The sequence below is a fragment of the Mytilus californianus genome, unplaced genomic scaffold (genome assembly GCF_021869535.1).
Source record: "Mytilus californianus isolate M0D057914Y unplaced genomic scaffold, xbMytCali1.0.p SCAF_4, whole genome shotgun sequence".
Classification (NCBI taxonomy): Eukaryota; Metazoa; Mollusca; class Bivalvia; order Mytilida; family Mytilidae; genus Mytilus; species Mytilus californianus.
The window spans coordinates 82,047,797-82,065,614 of NW_026262690.1; the positions used below are offsets into that span (position 1 = coordinate 82,047,797).

At 36.2% G+C, this 17,818-nt stretch overlaps 1 protein-coding gene across 2 annotated transcripts in view; it reads left to right on the plus strand.

Annotated features, from left to right (window-relative positions):
• Positions 1–17,513, plus strand: part of LOC127738703 (uncharacterized) — a 157,737-nt gene extending 140,224 nt beyond the window's left edge. For both annotated transcript variants that reach the window (XM_052250047.1, XM_052250050.1), the window contains one exon: positions 17,323–17,513. In XM_052250047.1, the coding sequence (XP_052106007.1) occupies positions 17,323–17,440 (118 nt within the window). In that variant the 3' untranslated portion in view covers positions 17,441–17,513. The remainder of the gene's footprint in view (positions 1–17,322) is intronic.
• Positions 17,514–17,818: the final 305 nt, after the last annotated feature.

The window sequence follows — 17,818 nt, forward strand, 5'->3', positions numbered from 1 at the left end:
AAAACTATAAACCCACCCCCTTTTGAAGTTAAATGGTTGCTCTATAATTTGTTTGTTTTTCTTCTTTTTTTAACCACTTAATGCTTGTTAAACAGTGTGAACTTTGTAACGTTCATATTAAACTGCGAATTTGTAATTATATATATAGTTGCAAATTTGTTGACTGCGATCACAAGAGTCGCATTACTTTTTTTCACATTTAACATAACAATAATAGAAAAAAAAACTTGATCAAAAAATCTTTTTTTCCTAGATTTATTTCACATTACTTTTTCAAAACATTGTAGCATCCTTGTCTTGCAAATCTCGATGATCCACGTTGACAATTTGCTGATAGTGTACTCATAAAAAATTTAAATAAATGTGAATCTTGTCGTTAAATTTAGAGTTGCGTACTTCAGTAATGCCATTAAAATACTAATCGTGAAATTAGTGCTTGAACAATTCCCGCGGAAATGTGAGTAATTGTGGTTTACATAAGTAACGTATATAGGCTAACTTAAGTTATCATACGGATTTACTTGCGTATGTATGACTAAAGCACAAGAGTGAAACTGTATGATTAAGTCACCTCTCAGTGGTGGTATAAAGATTTCATAAGTTAATTTAAAAAAAAACAATATGAAAAGATTTAAATAAATATTCCCGAATGGTATAATTACAAGAAACACAATTTACCAAAAAATATTTTAGAAAATAATACAGGTTAATGTTATGAAGTGGAATTCGGTAGACTGACATATTTCGAAGAAAACTAGTAATCTGTATTTTCGTTTAAATGTGAAATAAAGGCGGTTCTAAATTTTGTTTAAATGGAACTTATAGTATTTGAGTAACATGAATTATGTGTTTTTTTCCCGCTACGGTGTCTTTGAATATTTTTCTGTATGAATAATTTTTTTTCAAAATACGCATTGGGCACTTTCCAACCTATTGCCTCGGCAGTTCTGTATGGCTAGGGATTATAGACTCTGCTCTAATAAATAGCTATTGGATAGTACTACAGCGGGAGGGTAAAGAATTTCTTGGGTAAGCATTCTTAAAGGCCGAAAATTTCGCTCGAAACATAGAAATAAAGCCAAATTCGATAAAATACGCGTTGGGGTCAACTGAACGGAAGTAAAATAAATTGATGATTTCTTTGTTTGCCATACATTGATTACAAAAAAAAAACCTACAATCTTATTTATATCAAGCGCAAGCCACTTACACAAAACATGCGTAATACACTCTTTCAGTTTTGTTTTACGAGACATTTGCTATAATACAGATAAAAGCAGTTGCTCATTTAACATAGACATATTGTTATTATTTAGGAACTACTTTACAGGTTGCCGAGAGTATGGAAGGCCATTTCACAGTATGACTGTCAACAAAATTATCATTAAAAAGTTATGAGTTAATACTACATTCAGATATTAGAGATATTTTGACGTAAACATTCCTGGGATGCGAACATTCGAATCTTTGAAATATAGTATGTGCTTGATGAAGATCTACCACACAAAAGACATTAAAGTACAGATATTGGATGTACGATCGGTCTTGTAAAGTAGTTCCTAAAAATATGTCTAAGTTAAATGAGCAACTGATATTATCTGTATTATAGCAAATGTCTCGTAAAACAAATCTGAACGAGTGTATTTCGCATGTTTTGTGTAAGTGGCTTGCGCTTGGATTGGATAAGATAGTGGGCTTATTTTTTTGTAATCAATGTATGGCAAGCAAAGAAATCATTGATTAATCTAATTTCCGTTGCAATTGACAATGGTTGACCCTTGTGCTTATTTTATCAAATTTGGCTTTATTTCTATGTTTCGGACGAAGCTGTAATCCCTAGCCATAAAAACTACCGAGACAATTGGTCGGAAAGTGGGTGTCCCGAACGCGTATTTTATTGAATTTGGCCTTATTTCCATGTTTCGGACGAAATTTTTTGCCTTTAAGGATGCTTACCCCAGAAATTCTTTACATCCAGGCTGTAGTACTATCCAATAGCTATTTTTAGAGCAGAGTCCATAATCCCTAGCCATACAGAACTGCCGAGGCAATTGGTTGGTAAATTGTAGAAAATACGCACTGGGGTCACCCACTTCCCAACCAATTGTCTAGGTAGTTCTTTATGGCTAGGGATTAGAGACTCTTATTCAATGAATAGCTATTAGACATTACTCCATCGGGATAGTAAAGAATTTCCGGGGTAAGCTTTCTTATTAAAGGCCGAAAATTTCGTTCGAAACATGGTAAAAAGCCAAATTGTATCAAATTCGTACTGGGGTCACCACTTCCCAACCAATTGTCTTGGTAGTTCTTTATGGCTAGGGATTAGAGACTCTGCTTCAAAGAATATTTCTTAGATTGTACTACATCGGGATAGTAAAGAATTTCTGGGGTAAGCATTTGAAAAGGCCGAAAATTTCGTTCGAAACATGGAAAAAAGCCAAATTGTATCACATTCGTACTGGGGTCACCACTTCCCAACCAATTGTCTCGGTAGTTTTTTATGGCTAGGGATTAGAGACTCTGCTTCAAAGAATATTTCGTAGATAGTACTACATCGAGATAGTAAAGAATTTCTTGGAACAGCCTTTTTAAAGGCCGAAACTTTCGTTCGAAGCATGGAAAAAAAGCCAAATTGTATAAAATTTGTACTGGGGTCACCACTTCCCAACCAATTGTCTCGGTAGTTTTTTATGGCTAGGGATTAGAGACTCTAATTCAAAGAATAGCTCTTAGATAGTACTACTAGTACTGCATTGGGATATTAAAGAATTTCTGGGGTAAGCCTTCTTAATGGCCGAAAATTTCGTTCGAAACATGGAAACAAAGCCAAATTGTAGAAAATACGCACTGGGGTCACCAACTTCCCAACCAATTGTCTCGGTAGTTCTTTATGGCTAGGGATTAGAGATTCTGATTCAATGAATAGCTATACAACATAACTCCATCGGGATTGTAAAGAATTTCTGGGGTAAGCTTTTTTAAAGGCCGAAAATTTCGTGCGAAACATGGTAAAAAGCCAAATTGTATCAAATTCGTACTGGGGTCACCACTTCCCAACCAATTGTCTCGGTAGTTCATTATGGCTATGGATTATAGACTCTGATTCAATGAATAGCTATTAGACATTACTCCATCGGGATAGTAAAGAATTTTTGGGGTAAGCTTTCTTAAAGGCCGAAAATTTCGTTCGGAATATGGTAAAAAGCCAAATTGTATCAAATTCGTACTGGGGTCACCACTCCCCAACCAATTGTCTTGGTAGTTCTTTATGGCTAGGGATTAGAGACTCTGCTTCAAAGAATATTTCTTAGATAGTAAGACATCGGGATAGTAAAGAATTTCTGGGGTAAGCCTTCAAAAAGGCCGAAAATTTCGTTCGAAACATGGAAAAAAGCCAAATTGATTCACATTCGTACTGGGGTCACCACGTGTGCACTTCCTAACCAATTGTCTCGTTAGTTTTTTATGGCTAAGGACTAGAGACTCTGCTTCAAGGAATATTTATTAGATAGTACTACATCGAGATAGTAAAGAATTTCTGGGTAAAGCCTTCTTTAAGGCAGAAAATTTCGTTCGAAGCATGGAAAAAAGCCAAATTGTATCAAATTTGTACTGGGGTCACCACTTCCCAACCAATTGTCTCGATAGTTTTTTATGGAGACTCTGATTCAAAGAATATCTCTTAGATAGTACTACTAGTAATACATCGGGATAGTAAATAATTTCTGGGGTAATCCTTCTTAATGGCAGAAAATTTCGTTCGAAACATGGAAAAAAAGCCAAATTGTAGAAAATACGCACTGGGGTCACCCACTTCCCAACCAATTGTCTCGATAGTTCTTTGTGGCTAGGGATTAGAGACTCTACTGCAATGAATAGCTATTAGTTAGTACTACATCGGGATAGTAAAGAATTTCTGGAGTAAGCCTTTTTAAAGGCCGAAAATTTCGTCCGTAACACGGAAAAAAGTCAAATTTGATAAAAAACGCATTTGGCACTTTCTAACCTATTGCCTGGGCAGTTCTGTATGGCTAGGGATTATAGACTCTGCTCTAATAAATAGCTACTGGATAATGCTACAACGAGAGGGCAAAGAATTTCTGGGGTAAGCATTCCTAGAGGCCGAGAATTGCGTCTGAAACATGGAAATAAAGCCATATTCGATAAAATACGCATTGGGGTACCCACTTTCCGACCCATTGTCTCGGTTGTTCTTTATGGTAAGGGATTATACACGCCACCCTAATGAAAAGCTATTGAATAGTACTAAAACGTGAGGATAAAGAATTTCTGAGGTAAGCATATTGAAAGTCCGAAAATTTCGTCCGTAACACGGAAAAAGTAAAATTTGATAAAATACGCATTGGGCACTTTCCAACCTATTGCCTCGGCAGTTCTGTATGGCAAGTGATTATAGACTCTGCTCTAATAAATAGCTATTGGATAGTGCTACAGCGGGAGGTTAAATGATTTCTGGGGTAAGCATTCTTAAAGGCCGAAAATTTCGCTCGAAACATAGAAATAAATCCAAATTCGATAAAATACGCGTTGGAGACACCCACTTTCTGACCCATTGTCTCGGTTGTTCTTTATGGCTAGTGATAATAGACGCCACCCTAATGAATAGCTATTGGATAGTACTACAACGTGAGGATAAAGAATTTCTGGGGTAAGCATTCTGAAAGGCTGAAAATTTCGTCCGTAACACGGAAAAAGTAAAATTTGATAAAGTACGCATTGGGCACTTTCCAACCTATTGCCTCGGCAGTTCTGTATGGCTAGGGATTATAGACTCTGCTCTAATAAATGGCTATTGAATAGAACTACAGCGGGAGGGTAATGAATTTCTGGGGTAAGCATTCCTAAAGGCCAAAAATTTCGCTCGAAACATAGAAATAAAACCAAATTCCATAAAATACGCGTTGGGGACACCAACTTTCCGACCCATTGTCTCGGTTGTTTTTTATGACTATGGATTATAGACGCCGCCCTAATAAATAGCTAATGGATAGTACTACAACGTGAGGATAAAGAATTTCTGAGGTATGCATTCTGAAACGCCGAAAAATTCGTCCGTAACACAGATAAAAAGTCAAATTTGATAAAATAAGCATTGGGCACTTTCCAACCTATTGCCTCGTCAGTTCTGTATGGCTACGGATTATGGACTCTGCTTTAATAAATAGCTATTGGATAGTACTACAGCGGAAGAGTAATGAATTTTTGGGGTAAGCATTCTTAAAGGCCGAAAATTTCGCTCGAAACATAGAAATAAAGCCAAATTCGATAAAATACGCATTGGCGACACCCACTTTCCAGCCCATAGTCTCGGTTGTTCCTTATGGTAAGGGATTATAGACGCTGCCCTAATGCACAGCTATTGGATAGTACTACAACGTGAGGGTAAATAATTTCTGGGGTAAGCCTTCTTAAAGGCCGAAACTCGAAACATGGAAAAATGCCAAATTGTATAAAATACGCACTGGAGTCACCACTTCCCAACCAATTGTCTCGGTAGTTCTTAATGGCTACGGATTAGAGACTCTGCTTCAATGAATAGCTATTAGATAGTAAGACATCAGGATGGTAAAGAATTTCCGGGTAAAGCCTTCAAAAAGGCTGAAAATTTCGTTCGAAACATGGAAAAAAGCCAAATTGTATCACATTCGTACTGGGGTCACCACTTCCCAACCAATTGTCTCGGTAGTTTTTCATGGCTAGGGATTAGAGACTCTGCTTCAAAGAATATTTCTTAGATAGTACTACAACGTGAGGGTAAATAATTTCTGGGGTAAGCCTTCTTAAAGGCCGAAACTCGAAACATGGAAAAATGCCAAATTGTATAAAATACGCACTGGAGTCACCACTTCCCAACCAATTGTCGCGGTAGTTCTTAATGGCTACTGATTAGAGACTCTGCTTCAATGAATAGCTATTAGATAGTAAGACATCAGGATGGTAAAGAATTTCCGGGTAAAGCCTTAAAAAAGGCTGAAAATTTCGTTCGAAACATGGAAAAAAGCCAAATTGTATCACATTCGTACTGGGGTCACCACTTCCCAACCAATTGTCTCATTAGTTTTTTTATGGCTAGGGATTAGAGACTCTGATTCAAAATATAGCTCTTAGATAGTACTAATAGTACTACATCGGGATAGTAAAGAATTTCTGTGGTAAGCCTTCTTAATGGCCGAAAATTCGTCCGAAACATGGAAAAAAATCCAAATTGTAGAAAATACGCACTGGGGTCACCCACTTCCCAACCAATTATCTCGGTAGTTCTTTACGGCTAGGGATTAGAGACTCTGATTCAATGAATAGCTATTAGACATTACTCCATCGGGATAGTAAAGAATTTCCGGGGTAAGTTTTCTTATTAAAGGCCGAAAATTTCGTTCGAAACATGGTAAAAAGCCAAATTGTATCAAATTTGTACTGGGGTCACCACTTCACAACCAATTGTCTTGGTAGTTCTTTATGGCTAGGGATTAGAGACTCTGCTTCAAAGAATATTTCTTAGATATAGCACTACATCGAGATAGTAAAGAATTTCTGGGTACAGCCTTTTTAAAGGCCGAAAATTTCGTTCGAAGCATGGAAAAAAAGCCAAACTGTATAAAATTTGTACTGGGGTCACCACTTCCCAACCAACTGTCTCGGTAGTTTTTTGTGGCTAGGGATTAGAGACCCTGATTTAAAGAATTGGCTTTTTTTCCATGTTTCGGACGAATTTTCGGCCATTAAGAAGGCTTACCACAGAAATTCTTAACTATCCCGATGTAGTACTATTAGTACTATCTAAGAGCTATTCTTTGAATCAGAGTCTCTAATCCCTAGCCATAAAAAACTACCGAGACAATTGGTTGGGAAGTGGTGACCCCAGTACAAATTTGATACAATTTGGCTTTGTTTCCATGCTTCGAACGTAATTTTCGGCCTTTAAGAAGGCTTACCCCAGAAATTCTTTACTATCTCGATGTAGTACTATCTAAGAAATATTCTTTGAATAAGAGTCTCTAATCCCTAGCCATGAAAAACTACCGAGACAATTGGTTGGAAAGTTGTGACCCCAGTACGAATGTGATTCAATTTGGCTTTTTTCCATGTTTCGAACGAAATTTTCAGCCTTTTTGAAGGCTTAACCCAGAAATTCTTTACCATCCCCATGTCTTACTATCTAATAGCTATTAATTGAAGCAGAGTCTCTAATCCGTAGCCATTAAGAACTACCGAGACAATTGGTTGGGAAGTGGTGACTCCAGTGCGTATTTTATACAATTTGGCATTTTTCCATGTTTCGAGTTTCGGCCTTTAAGAAAGCTTACCCCAGAAATTATTTACCCCCACGTTGTAGTACTATTCAAAAGCTGTGCATTAGGGCAGCGTCTATAATCCCTAATCATAAGGAACAACCGAGACTATGGGTTGGAAAGTGGGTGTCGCCAATGAGTATTTTATCGAATTTGGCTTTATTTCTATGTTTCGAGCGAAATTTTCGGCCTTTCAGAGTGCTTTCTCCAGAAATTCTTTATCCACGAGTTGTAGTACTATCCAATAGCTATTCATTAGGGCAGCGTCTATAATCCCTAGCCATAAAAAGTAACCGAGACAATGGGTCGAAAAGTGGGTGTCCCCAACGCGTATTTTATGGAATTTGGCTTTATTTCTATGTTTCGAGCGAAATATTCGGCCTTTAAGAATGCTTACCCCAAAAATTTATTACCCTCCCGCTATAGTACGATCCAAAAGCTATTTATGTAAGCAGAGTCCATAATCCGTAGCCATACAGAACTGACGAGGCAATAGGTTGGAAAGTGCCCAATGCTTATTTTATCAAATTTGACTTTTATCCGTGTTACGGACGAATTTTTCGGCGTTTCAGAATGCATACCCCAGAAATTCTTTATTCTCACGTTGTATTACTATCCAATAGCTATTCATTAGGGCGGCGTCTATAATCCCTAGTCATAAAAAACAACCAAGACAATGGGTCGGAACGTGGGTGTCCCCAACGCGTATTTTATGGAATTTGGTTTTATTTCTATGTTTCGAGCGAAATTTTTGGCCTTTAAGAATGCTTACTCCAAAAATTCATTACCCTCCCGCTGTAGTACTATTCAATAGCTATTTATTAGAGCAGAGTCTATAATCCCTAGCCATACAGAACTGCCAAGGCAATAGGTTGGAAAGTGCCCAATGCGTATTTTATCAAATTTGACTTTTTATCCGTGTTACGGACGAAATTTTCAGCCTTTCAGAATGCTTACCCCAGACATTTTTTATCCTCACGTTGTAGTACTATATAATAGCTATTCATTAGGGAGGCGTCTATAATCCCTAGTTATAAAGAACAACCGAGACAATGGGTCGGAAAGTGGATGTCCCCAACGCGTATTTTATCGAATTTGGCTTTATTTCTATGTTTCGAACGAAATTTTCTGCCATTAAGAAGGCTTACCCCAGAAATTATTTACTATCCCGATGTAGTACTAGTAGTACTATCTAAGAGATATTCTTTGAATCAGAGTCTCCATAAAAAACTATCGAGACAATTGGTTGGGAAGTGGTGACCCCAGTACAAATTTGATACAATTTGGCTTTTTTCCATGCTTCGAACGAAATTTTCTGCCTTAAAGAAGGCTTTACCCAGAAATTCTTTACTATCTCGATGTAGTACTATCTAATAAATATTCCTTGAAGCAGAGTCTCTAGTCCTTAGCCATAAAAAACTAACGAGACAATTGGTTAGGAAGTGGTGACCCCAGTACGAATGTGAATCAATTTGGCTTTTTTCCAAGTCTCGAACGAAATTTTCGGCCTTTTTGAAGGCTTACCCCAGAAATTCTTTACTATCCCGATGTCTTACTATCTAAGAAATATTCTTTGAAGCAGAGTCTCTAATCCCTAGCCATAAAGAACTACCAAGACAATTGGTTGGGAAGTGCTGACCCCAGTACGAATTTGATACAATTTGGCTTTTTACCATATTCCGAACGAAATTTTCGGCCTTTAAGAAAGCTTACCCCAAAAATTCTTTACTATCCCGATGGAGTAATGTCTAATAGCTATTCATTGAATCAGAGTCTCTAATCCATAGCCATAAAGAACTACCGAGACAATTGGTTGGGAAGTGGTGACCCCAGTACGAATTTGATACAATTTGGCTTTTTACCATGTTTCGCACGAAATTTTCGGCCTTTAAAAAACTTTACCCCAGAAATTCTTTACTATCCCGATGGAGTAATGTTGTATAGCTATTCATTGAATCAGAATCTCTAATCCCTAGCCATAAAGAACTACCGAGACAATTGGTTTGGAAGTGGGTGACCCCAGTGCGTATTTTCTACAATTTGGCTTTGTTTCCATGTTTCGAACGAAATTTTCGGCCATTAAGAAGACTTACCCCAGAAATTCTTTAATATCCCGATGCAGTACTAGTAGTACTATCTAAGAGCTAATCTTTGAATTAGAGTCTCTAATCCCTAGCCATAAAAAACTACCGAGACAATTGGTTGGGAAGTGGTGACCCCAGTACAAATTTTATACAATTTGGCTTTTTTTCCATGCTTCGAACGAAAGTTTCGGCCTTTAAGAAGGCTTTTCCCAGAAATTCTTTACTATCTCGATGTAGTACTATCTAATAAATATTCCTTGAAGCAGAGTCTCTAGTCCTTAGCCATAAAAAACTAACGAGACAATTGGTTAGGAAGTGGTGACCCCAGTACGAATGTGAATCAATTTGGCTTTTTTCCAAGTCTCGAACGAAATTTTCGGCCTTTTTGAAGGCTTACCCCAGAAATTCTTTACTATCCCGATGTCTTACTATCTAAGAAATATTCTTTGAAGCAGAGTCTCTAATCCCTAGCCATAAAGAACTACCAAGACAATTGGTTGGGAAGTGCTGACCCCAGTACGAATTTGATACAATTTGGCTTTTTACCATATTCCGAACGAAATTTTCGGCCTTTAAAAAAGCTTACCCCAAAAATTCTTTACTATCCCGATGGAGTAATGTCTAATAGCTATTCATTGAATCAGAGTCTCTAATCCATAGCCATAAAGAACTACCGAGACAATTGGTTGGGAAGTGGTGACCCCAGTACGAATTTGATACAATTTGGCTTTTTACCATGTTTCGCACGAAATTTTCGGCCTTTAAAAAACTTTACCCCAGAAATTCTTTACTATCCCGATGGAGTAATGTTGTATTGCTATTCATTGAATCAGAATCTCTAATCCCTAGCCATAAAGAACTACCGAGACAATTGGTTTGGAAGTAGGTGACCCCAGTGCGTATTTTCTACAATTTGGCTTTGTTTCCATGTTTCGAACGAAATTTTCGGCCATTAAGAAGGCTTACCCCAGAAATTCTTTAATATCCCGATGCAGTACTAGTAGTACTATCTAAGAGCTAATCTTTGAATTAGAGTCTCTAATCCCTAGCCATAAAAAACTACCGAGACAATTGGTTGGGAAGTGGTGACCCCAGTACAAATTTTATACAATTTGGCTTTTTTTCCATGCTTCGAACGAAAGTTTCGGCCTTTAAGAAGGCTTTTCCCAGAAATTCTTTACTATCTCGATGTAGTACTATCTACGAAATATTCTTTGAAGCAGAGTCTCTAATCCCTAGCCATAAAAAACTACCGAGACAATTGGTTAGGAAGTGGTGACCCCAGTACGAATGTGATACAATTTGGCTTTTTTCCATGTTTCGAACGAAATTTTCGGCCTTTTTAAATGCTTACCCCAGAAGTTCTTTACTATCCCGATGTAGTACTATCTAAGAAATATTCTTTGAAGCAGAGGTTCTAATCCCTAGCAATAAAGAACTACCAAGACAATTGGTTGGGAAGTGGTGACCCCAGTACGAATTTGATACAATTTGGCTTTTTACCATGTTTCGAACGAAAATTTCGGCCTTTAATAAGAAAGTTTTCCCCGGAAATTCTTTACTATCCCGATGGAGTAATGTCTAATAGCTATTCATTGAATAAGAGTCTCTAATCCCTAGCCATAAAGAACTACCTAGACAATTGGTTGGGAAGTGGGTGACCCGAGTGCGTATTTTCTACAATTTGGCTTTTTTTCCATGTTTCGGACGAATTTTCGGCCATTAAGAAGGCTTACCACAGAAATTCTTTACTATCCCGATGAAGTACTATTAGAACTATCTAAGAGCTATTCTTTGAATCAGAGTCTCTAATCCCTAGCCATAAAAAACTACCGAGACAATTGGTCTGGAAGTGGTGACCTCAGTACAAATTTGATACAATTTGGCTTTGTTTCCATGCTTCGAACGTAATTTTCGGCCTTTAAGAAGGCTTACCCCAGAAATTCTTTACCATCCCGATGTCTTACTATCTAATAGCTATTAATTGAAGCAGAGTCTCTAATCCGTAGCCATTAAGAACTACCGAGACAATTGGTTGGGAAGTGGTGACTCCAGTGCGTATTTTATACAATTTGGCATTTTTCCATGTTTCGAGTTTCGGCCTTTAAGAAGGCTTACCCCAGAAATTATTTACCCTCACGTTGTAGTACTATCCAAAAGCTGTGCATTAGGGCAGCGTCTATAATCCCTTATCATAAGGAACAACCGAGACTATGGGTTGGAAAGTGGGTGTCGCCAATGCGTATTTTATCGAATTTGGCTTTATTTCTATGTTTCGAGCGAAATTTTCGGTCTTTCAGAATGCTTTCTCCAGAAATTCTTTATCCACGAGTTGTAGTACTATCCAATAGCTATTCATTAGGGCAGCGTCTATAATCCCTAGCCATAAAGAACAACCGAGACAATGGGTCGAAAAGTGGGTGTCCCCAACGCGTATTTTATCGAATTTGGCTTTATTTCTATGTTTCGAGCGAAATTTTCGGCCTTTAAGAATGCTTACCCCAAAAATTTATTACCCTCCCGCTATAGTACGATCCAAAAGCTATTTATGTAAGCAGAGTCCATAATCCGTAGCCATACAGAACTGACGAGGCAATAGGTTGGAAAGTGCCCAATGCTTATTTTATCAAATTTGACTTTTTATCCGTGTTACGGACGAATTTTTCGGCGTTTCAGAATGCATACCCCAGAAATTCGTTATCCTCACGTTGTAGTACTATCCAATAGCTATTCATTAGGGCGGCGTCTATAATCCCTAGTCATAAAAAACAACCGAGACAATGGGTCGGAAAGTGGATGTCCCCAACACGTATTTTATGGAATTTGGTTTTATTTCTATGTTTCGAGCGAAATTTTTGGCCTTTAAGAATGCTTACCCCTAAAATTCATTATCCTCCCGCTGTAGTACTATTCAATAGCTATTTATTAGAGCAGAGTCTATAATCCCTAGCCATACAGAACTGCCGAGGCAATAGGTTGGAAAGTGCCCAATGCGCATTTTATCAAATTTGACTTTTTATCCGTGTTACGGACGAAATTTTCGGCCTTTCAGAATGCTTACCCCAGACATTTTTTATCCTCACGTTGTAGTACTATTTAATAGCTATTCATTAGGGCGGCGTCTATAATCCCTAGCCATAAAGAACAACCGAGACAATGGGTCGAAAGTGGATGTCCCCAACGCGTATTTTATCGAATTTGGCTTTATTTCTATGTTTCGAACGAAGTTTTCGGCCTTTAAGAATATTTACTTCAGAAATTCTTTACCCTCACGCTGTAGTACTATCCAAAAGCTATTTATTAAACCAGAGTCTATAATACCTAGCCATATAGAACTGCCGAGGCAATAGGTTGGAAAGTGCCCAATGCGTATTTTATCAAATTTTACTTTTTTCCGTGTTACGGACGAAATGTTCGGCCTTTCAGAATGCTTACCCCAGAAATTCTTTATCCTCATATTGTAGTACTATCCAATAGCTATTCATTAGGGCGGCGTCTATAATCCCTAGCCATAAAGAACTGCCGTAGCAATAGGTTGGAAGGTAGGTTGCCCAGTTTCAAATAGAAGTTTTTAAGTCGGTATACCATGAAAAAAATATTTTACTTCAAAATTCTTTAGTTTTACATGCGTAAATACGAATCACATCCTGGACAGATAATACTTTATTTGAATCGTCATAATCATTTTTTTATTGTAATTTCTTATTACAAAACCGGAAATATGAGTTAGAAATCTGCAAAACTAAAGTTAAAATTTTGTTAATCGGATATACAAATCTTTTATTTTCTATATTAATCTTGTTTTCGAACAAAAAAGTCAAAAACTATGATTTTAAAGAAAAATAAAATTGTCGCTCAAGCAGTTTTCTAAACGCAATTGCAGGATGACGAATTGCAGGATAGCTTTTTATAAAGAGAATTACAGGATAAGAATTACTGGATAGCTAGACACTAGTTAAAAGCGTAACCAGGTTGATTTTTTTTTTAAATCATTTGTAATTTAGTTGATGCAGCTGAAACTGCACAAGTTTGCATCATATATGGCAGCATTGCAGTCTTAACAAAAGTAAACGATAATAATTTCAACTCTAAGCATTACTTGGAATCAAACTTTTTCCTGCCGCTCAAATGTAATTCCTAAGTGAAGTACACTGTTAAGGTAATATTTCAATCTTGACAAAGATATATATATATATTACGTATACCATGCTTATAAGTACCCTGCCACGTCCACTCTGTGTTTTTGTTAGATGTATTTCTAGTTGTATCCATCTGATGAGTTAAGCCTTTTTCAACTAATTTTTATAGTTTGTTCTTATGTTGTACTGTAACACCACTGTCCAGGATTAGGTGGATGGTTGTGCGCCCGCTAACATGTTTAACCCCGCCACATTCTCTATGTGCCTGTCCCGAGTCAGGAGCCTGTAATTCAGTAGTTGTCGTTTGTTTCTGTGTATGATATTTATTTTTCGTTCATTATTTTGTACATAAATTAGGCCGTTAGTTTTTTCGTTTGAATTGTTTTAATTTACATTTGTCATTCGGGGCCTTTTATAGCTGACTATCGGTATTGGTTTTACTCATAATGTTTTTGTTGAAGGCTGTACATGTACGGTGACCTTTAGTTGTTAATTTCTGTGTCATTTGGTTTCTTTGTGGAGAGTTGTCTCATTGGCAATCATACCACATCTGCTTATTTTTATATTAGGTATGTTTATATTTATTAACACTGAAATTCTATACACTTTTGTTATGTGAAGCGAAAGTGAGTAAGGATCTATCGCGCCATAAACAAATCCATGAATGAGACATGTCAATGATCTTGTTAGACAATTAAGAAAATAACTTTTTGTTTTCTGTAATTTCATTTCGTTGAGCATTATTTACAATTGATTTGTATTGTATTTGGGCTTCGTCGACTTTCCTGACAGTAAGTAACAATCCCGTTACTTAGAAATTTAAACAATGGACAAAAATGTGAACCTTGACAATTTGGGTCGTTGACATTTTCATTCTCTGATTTTTCGGACAAACATAATTTCTGAATTATCTGTATTTGCACTATCTTTGTATTTAATGTGTAACCGTGCATACTCCATTTCCATGCTCAATTTTACATATCTTTTGCATGTCATGGTTTTTGTTCAAGTTTATACAAGATAAATGACTTATGATGAGGATATTGTGTATGCACACATAAAGATGGTGGACGATGTTCTAGAATAATAGAGAACCTGACATCATTGAATAATCATGTGACATTATCATTTAAAACTCAGAACCATGTCCATCCCCAAAAAGTGTCTTTATGTCAGACATCAATGAACACCAAAAAGTGTCCTTTTTATAAAGCCCAAAAGTGGCCAATCTCCCAAAAGATCCATATAAAGCCAAAACATCTCCCTTTTATGAACGCACAATCGTGTCCATTGTTATTTAAAAATAGTGATTTGTAAATTAATCACACATAGTTTAAATATAAATCAAATCGATATTATTACAGGATCCTTCCTTTTGTTTTGTTAAAAAAAGTTGGAACAGTTACTATCTAAAAGCACAGAAACCACTCCTACAAGAAGCCGTCTGTGCAGTACCCTGATACATTATTAAGATATTTAGGCATCACTACAGTATATTAGTACAAAAGAATTGACTTTGTAAACAATGAATTTAACTGTACAAAACTAACTAATTGCAATCCTTATGTTTGCTCTACATATGCATGAAATATTTGCCACTGGACATTAAGCAATCACCAGTCAAGAGTTAATGTATGTGTTGCAAATTAAATTTGCAATTATGCTAAATATAAACAACCGACTTTGAATAAACTATAAATGACCACTTAATCAATAGTTGAAGCTCTGAGAAAACTGGCACTAGTCTAGTGAAAGCTTGCAAGATAAAATGTATAAGATATTTTTTAAGTGTGAAATACCTTCATCTATAATTATACCAATAATAATCATATTGATAAAAAAATGATAAAAGCTCGCAAGTGAAGATAATTTTTTATTGTGATATTCTTTTTCTTATCTGGTGTCTATTTATTTGAGAGAAGAATTAAGTCAGTGATTTCATCTTTCACTGTGCATAGTGTACCACATCTTGGACTATACGGATCACTACACCTTTCCTCTAGATGTCCTTGGATATAGTGGCTTTATTCTTTTTTTAGAAATGACCGAAACCCGACGTCTTCAGTCGTGTCCCCCTCCCATCATTGAATGCCGTAAAGGTTATTGCATTAATACTGAGGACATATTAGAACATTTTATAAAGTGGACAAGTTTTCGGTGAATAATAATTGTAGGACAAGTTTTGGAGATGAAAAATTTGGACACATTTTGGCGAAGTTAATAATTGGACTATTTGGGGATGTGAAATGGACACATCTTAGAGTGTTAAAATTGCATTAATACTGAGGACATATTAGAGCTAAAAGTTTTTATAAAGTGGACAAGTTTTCGGTGAATAACAATTGTAGGACACGTTTTGGAGAGTAAAAATTTGGACACATTTTGGCAAAGTAAATAATTGGTAACATTTGCCAAACTTCATAAGACTAAAGATTGATGTAATATTAATTGACTAGGATTGCCAATCTTCCTACCGACGGTTGGTGGTTCTCTCTGGTCACTCCTGCTTCCTCCACCTATAAAAACTATTTACTACAAAATAGCTGATAGTGCAGCAATTACTGTACTGAAAGTGGCCTTAAAACACAAATCAATCAATCAATAATTACATGAAGGTTAGATTAACAGGAACCACTTATGGGAAGTCAATGAAATGTGGTATGTACTATAATGCAGTCGAAGGAGCATTTGCATATCTCACTTTATGGATATTCATGGCTTGTCCCCCAAACATCCAAAATTCATTGTCTATTAACTTTAAACATTTTATAATTTTATATGCTAAATCTGCTTAGTTCAGTTTGAGGGGAACCAGTAATGGTAAGTCAATGATATTTGGTATGTTGTTGTACATGTATCAGCATTATAACATGGAGATTAGTTGGTCAAACCCTTAGTCATAGTCTATTGACATTAAATCGTTGGCTTATTTACATGTTTCAGCTTAAAAATATAAGTTCAAACATCAGAAAATGACAATAAGACAACCATCAACATCATCTTAGATGTACATGCATATTAATATTTTGGTGAAAGAAGTTCATCCTCTCGATCTCTGTTGTCAAATTCTTTTCATATTCATATAAATAAATGCCACATGGATATATACAACAATAAGACGACAACCCAACACCAAAGATAATTGAAAGACATCTAAAGGTCAATATACAGTCTCAAACAACAGACAAAATAAGACAAAAGTACAGTCAATTGTTGAAAAGTATTATTACATGTATTTGCAAGATAGATTTAAAATATTATATATTTCACAATTTTTTGAGTATAAGGTTCAACCTACCATTTTATAAAACTGTGATTTCATTGCGGCTAGTCTGTAAAAAGGATATCAATTAGAGAAGCCAATACTATTGGGACATTGATTATACATGTATTAGAGGGGTATATAATTGGTCGTAGATATGGAATCTTATTTTATTATGACGTCAGATTTTGACGTTGACTTGATGAATGGAGGTTGATAAAAGACTGGACCTCAATCTGAGTCTTACATATGTGTATATATATTGATTCAGTTGTGACGTAAATAGACACTGGTAAGTCTGAAAACATTTCATAGTTTTGAATGTTTGTTCACCTGTTGACTATACATGTATATGATTAGGTGGAAGTATGTTCTTATTTCAAAAAGAGGGGCACTCAGCATATATTAATTTGTGCATGAAGCGACAACTATTTGCTAGGTACCAAATGTTTTTACCAAAACTTTGTATAAGTTTTAACAGGGGTACGTACATGTTATATAAAAAAATTACATGTCTTTTTCAGGACTTCTGATCCATGTAGTTTGGCAGGTTTGTTAGATCATAGATGTGGTTATGAAGGGCAGATGTTCATGAAGGGCCTGTACTTCAAAATATATCACTGGATTGAGCTCTTTGTCTAAGTGTATTGTTAAAGTGCTTTGCTTTGAGCTCAGTTTATTGTTATGAAAATGCATTTTTTGTAAAATAAAGATTTGACAGACAACTCACATCTGCAAATGAACTGTGAAGTAAGCTGATTAGTCTTTCAGCACAAGGAATTGTTGAAGTAGCATCCATTCAATGTAAGTAGTTAAGGGGAGATTGAAGCAGTTTATTTACATTTGAACTACATATTATGTAGATGTTCATATCCACAAGAAGTTTTATCAGTTGACTTTTGTAGGAGTTATGAGTCTTTGAAGCATGCTCACAAAGGTTCTTTAATTGATATCATTTTCATATTGGTCAAATTTTTTTTTTACTTCCACCAGGCCTTGGAGAAGACTTTTTAAAAAAAG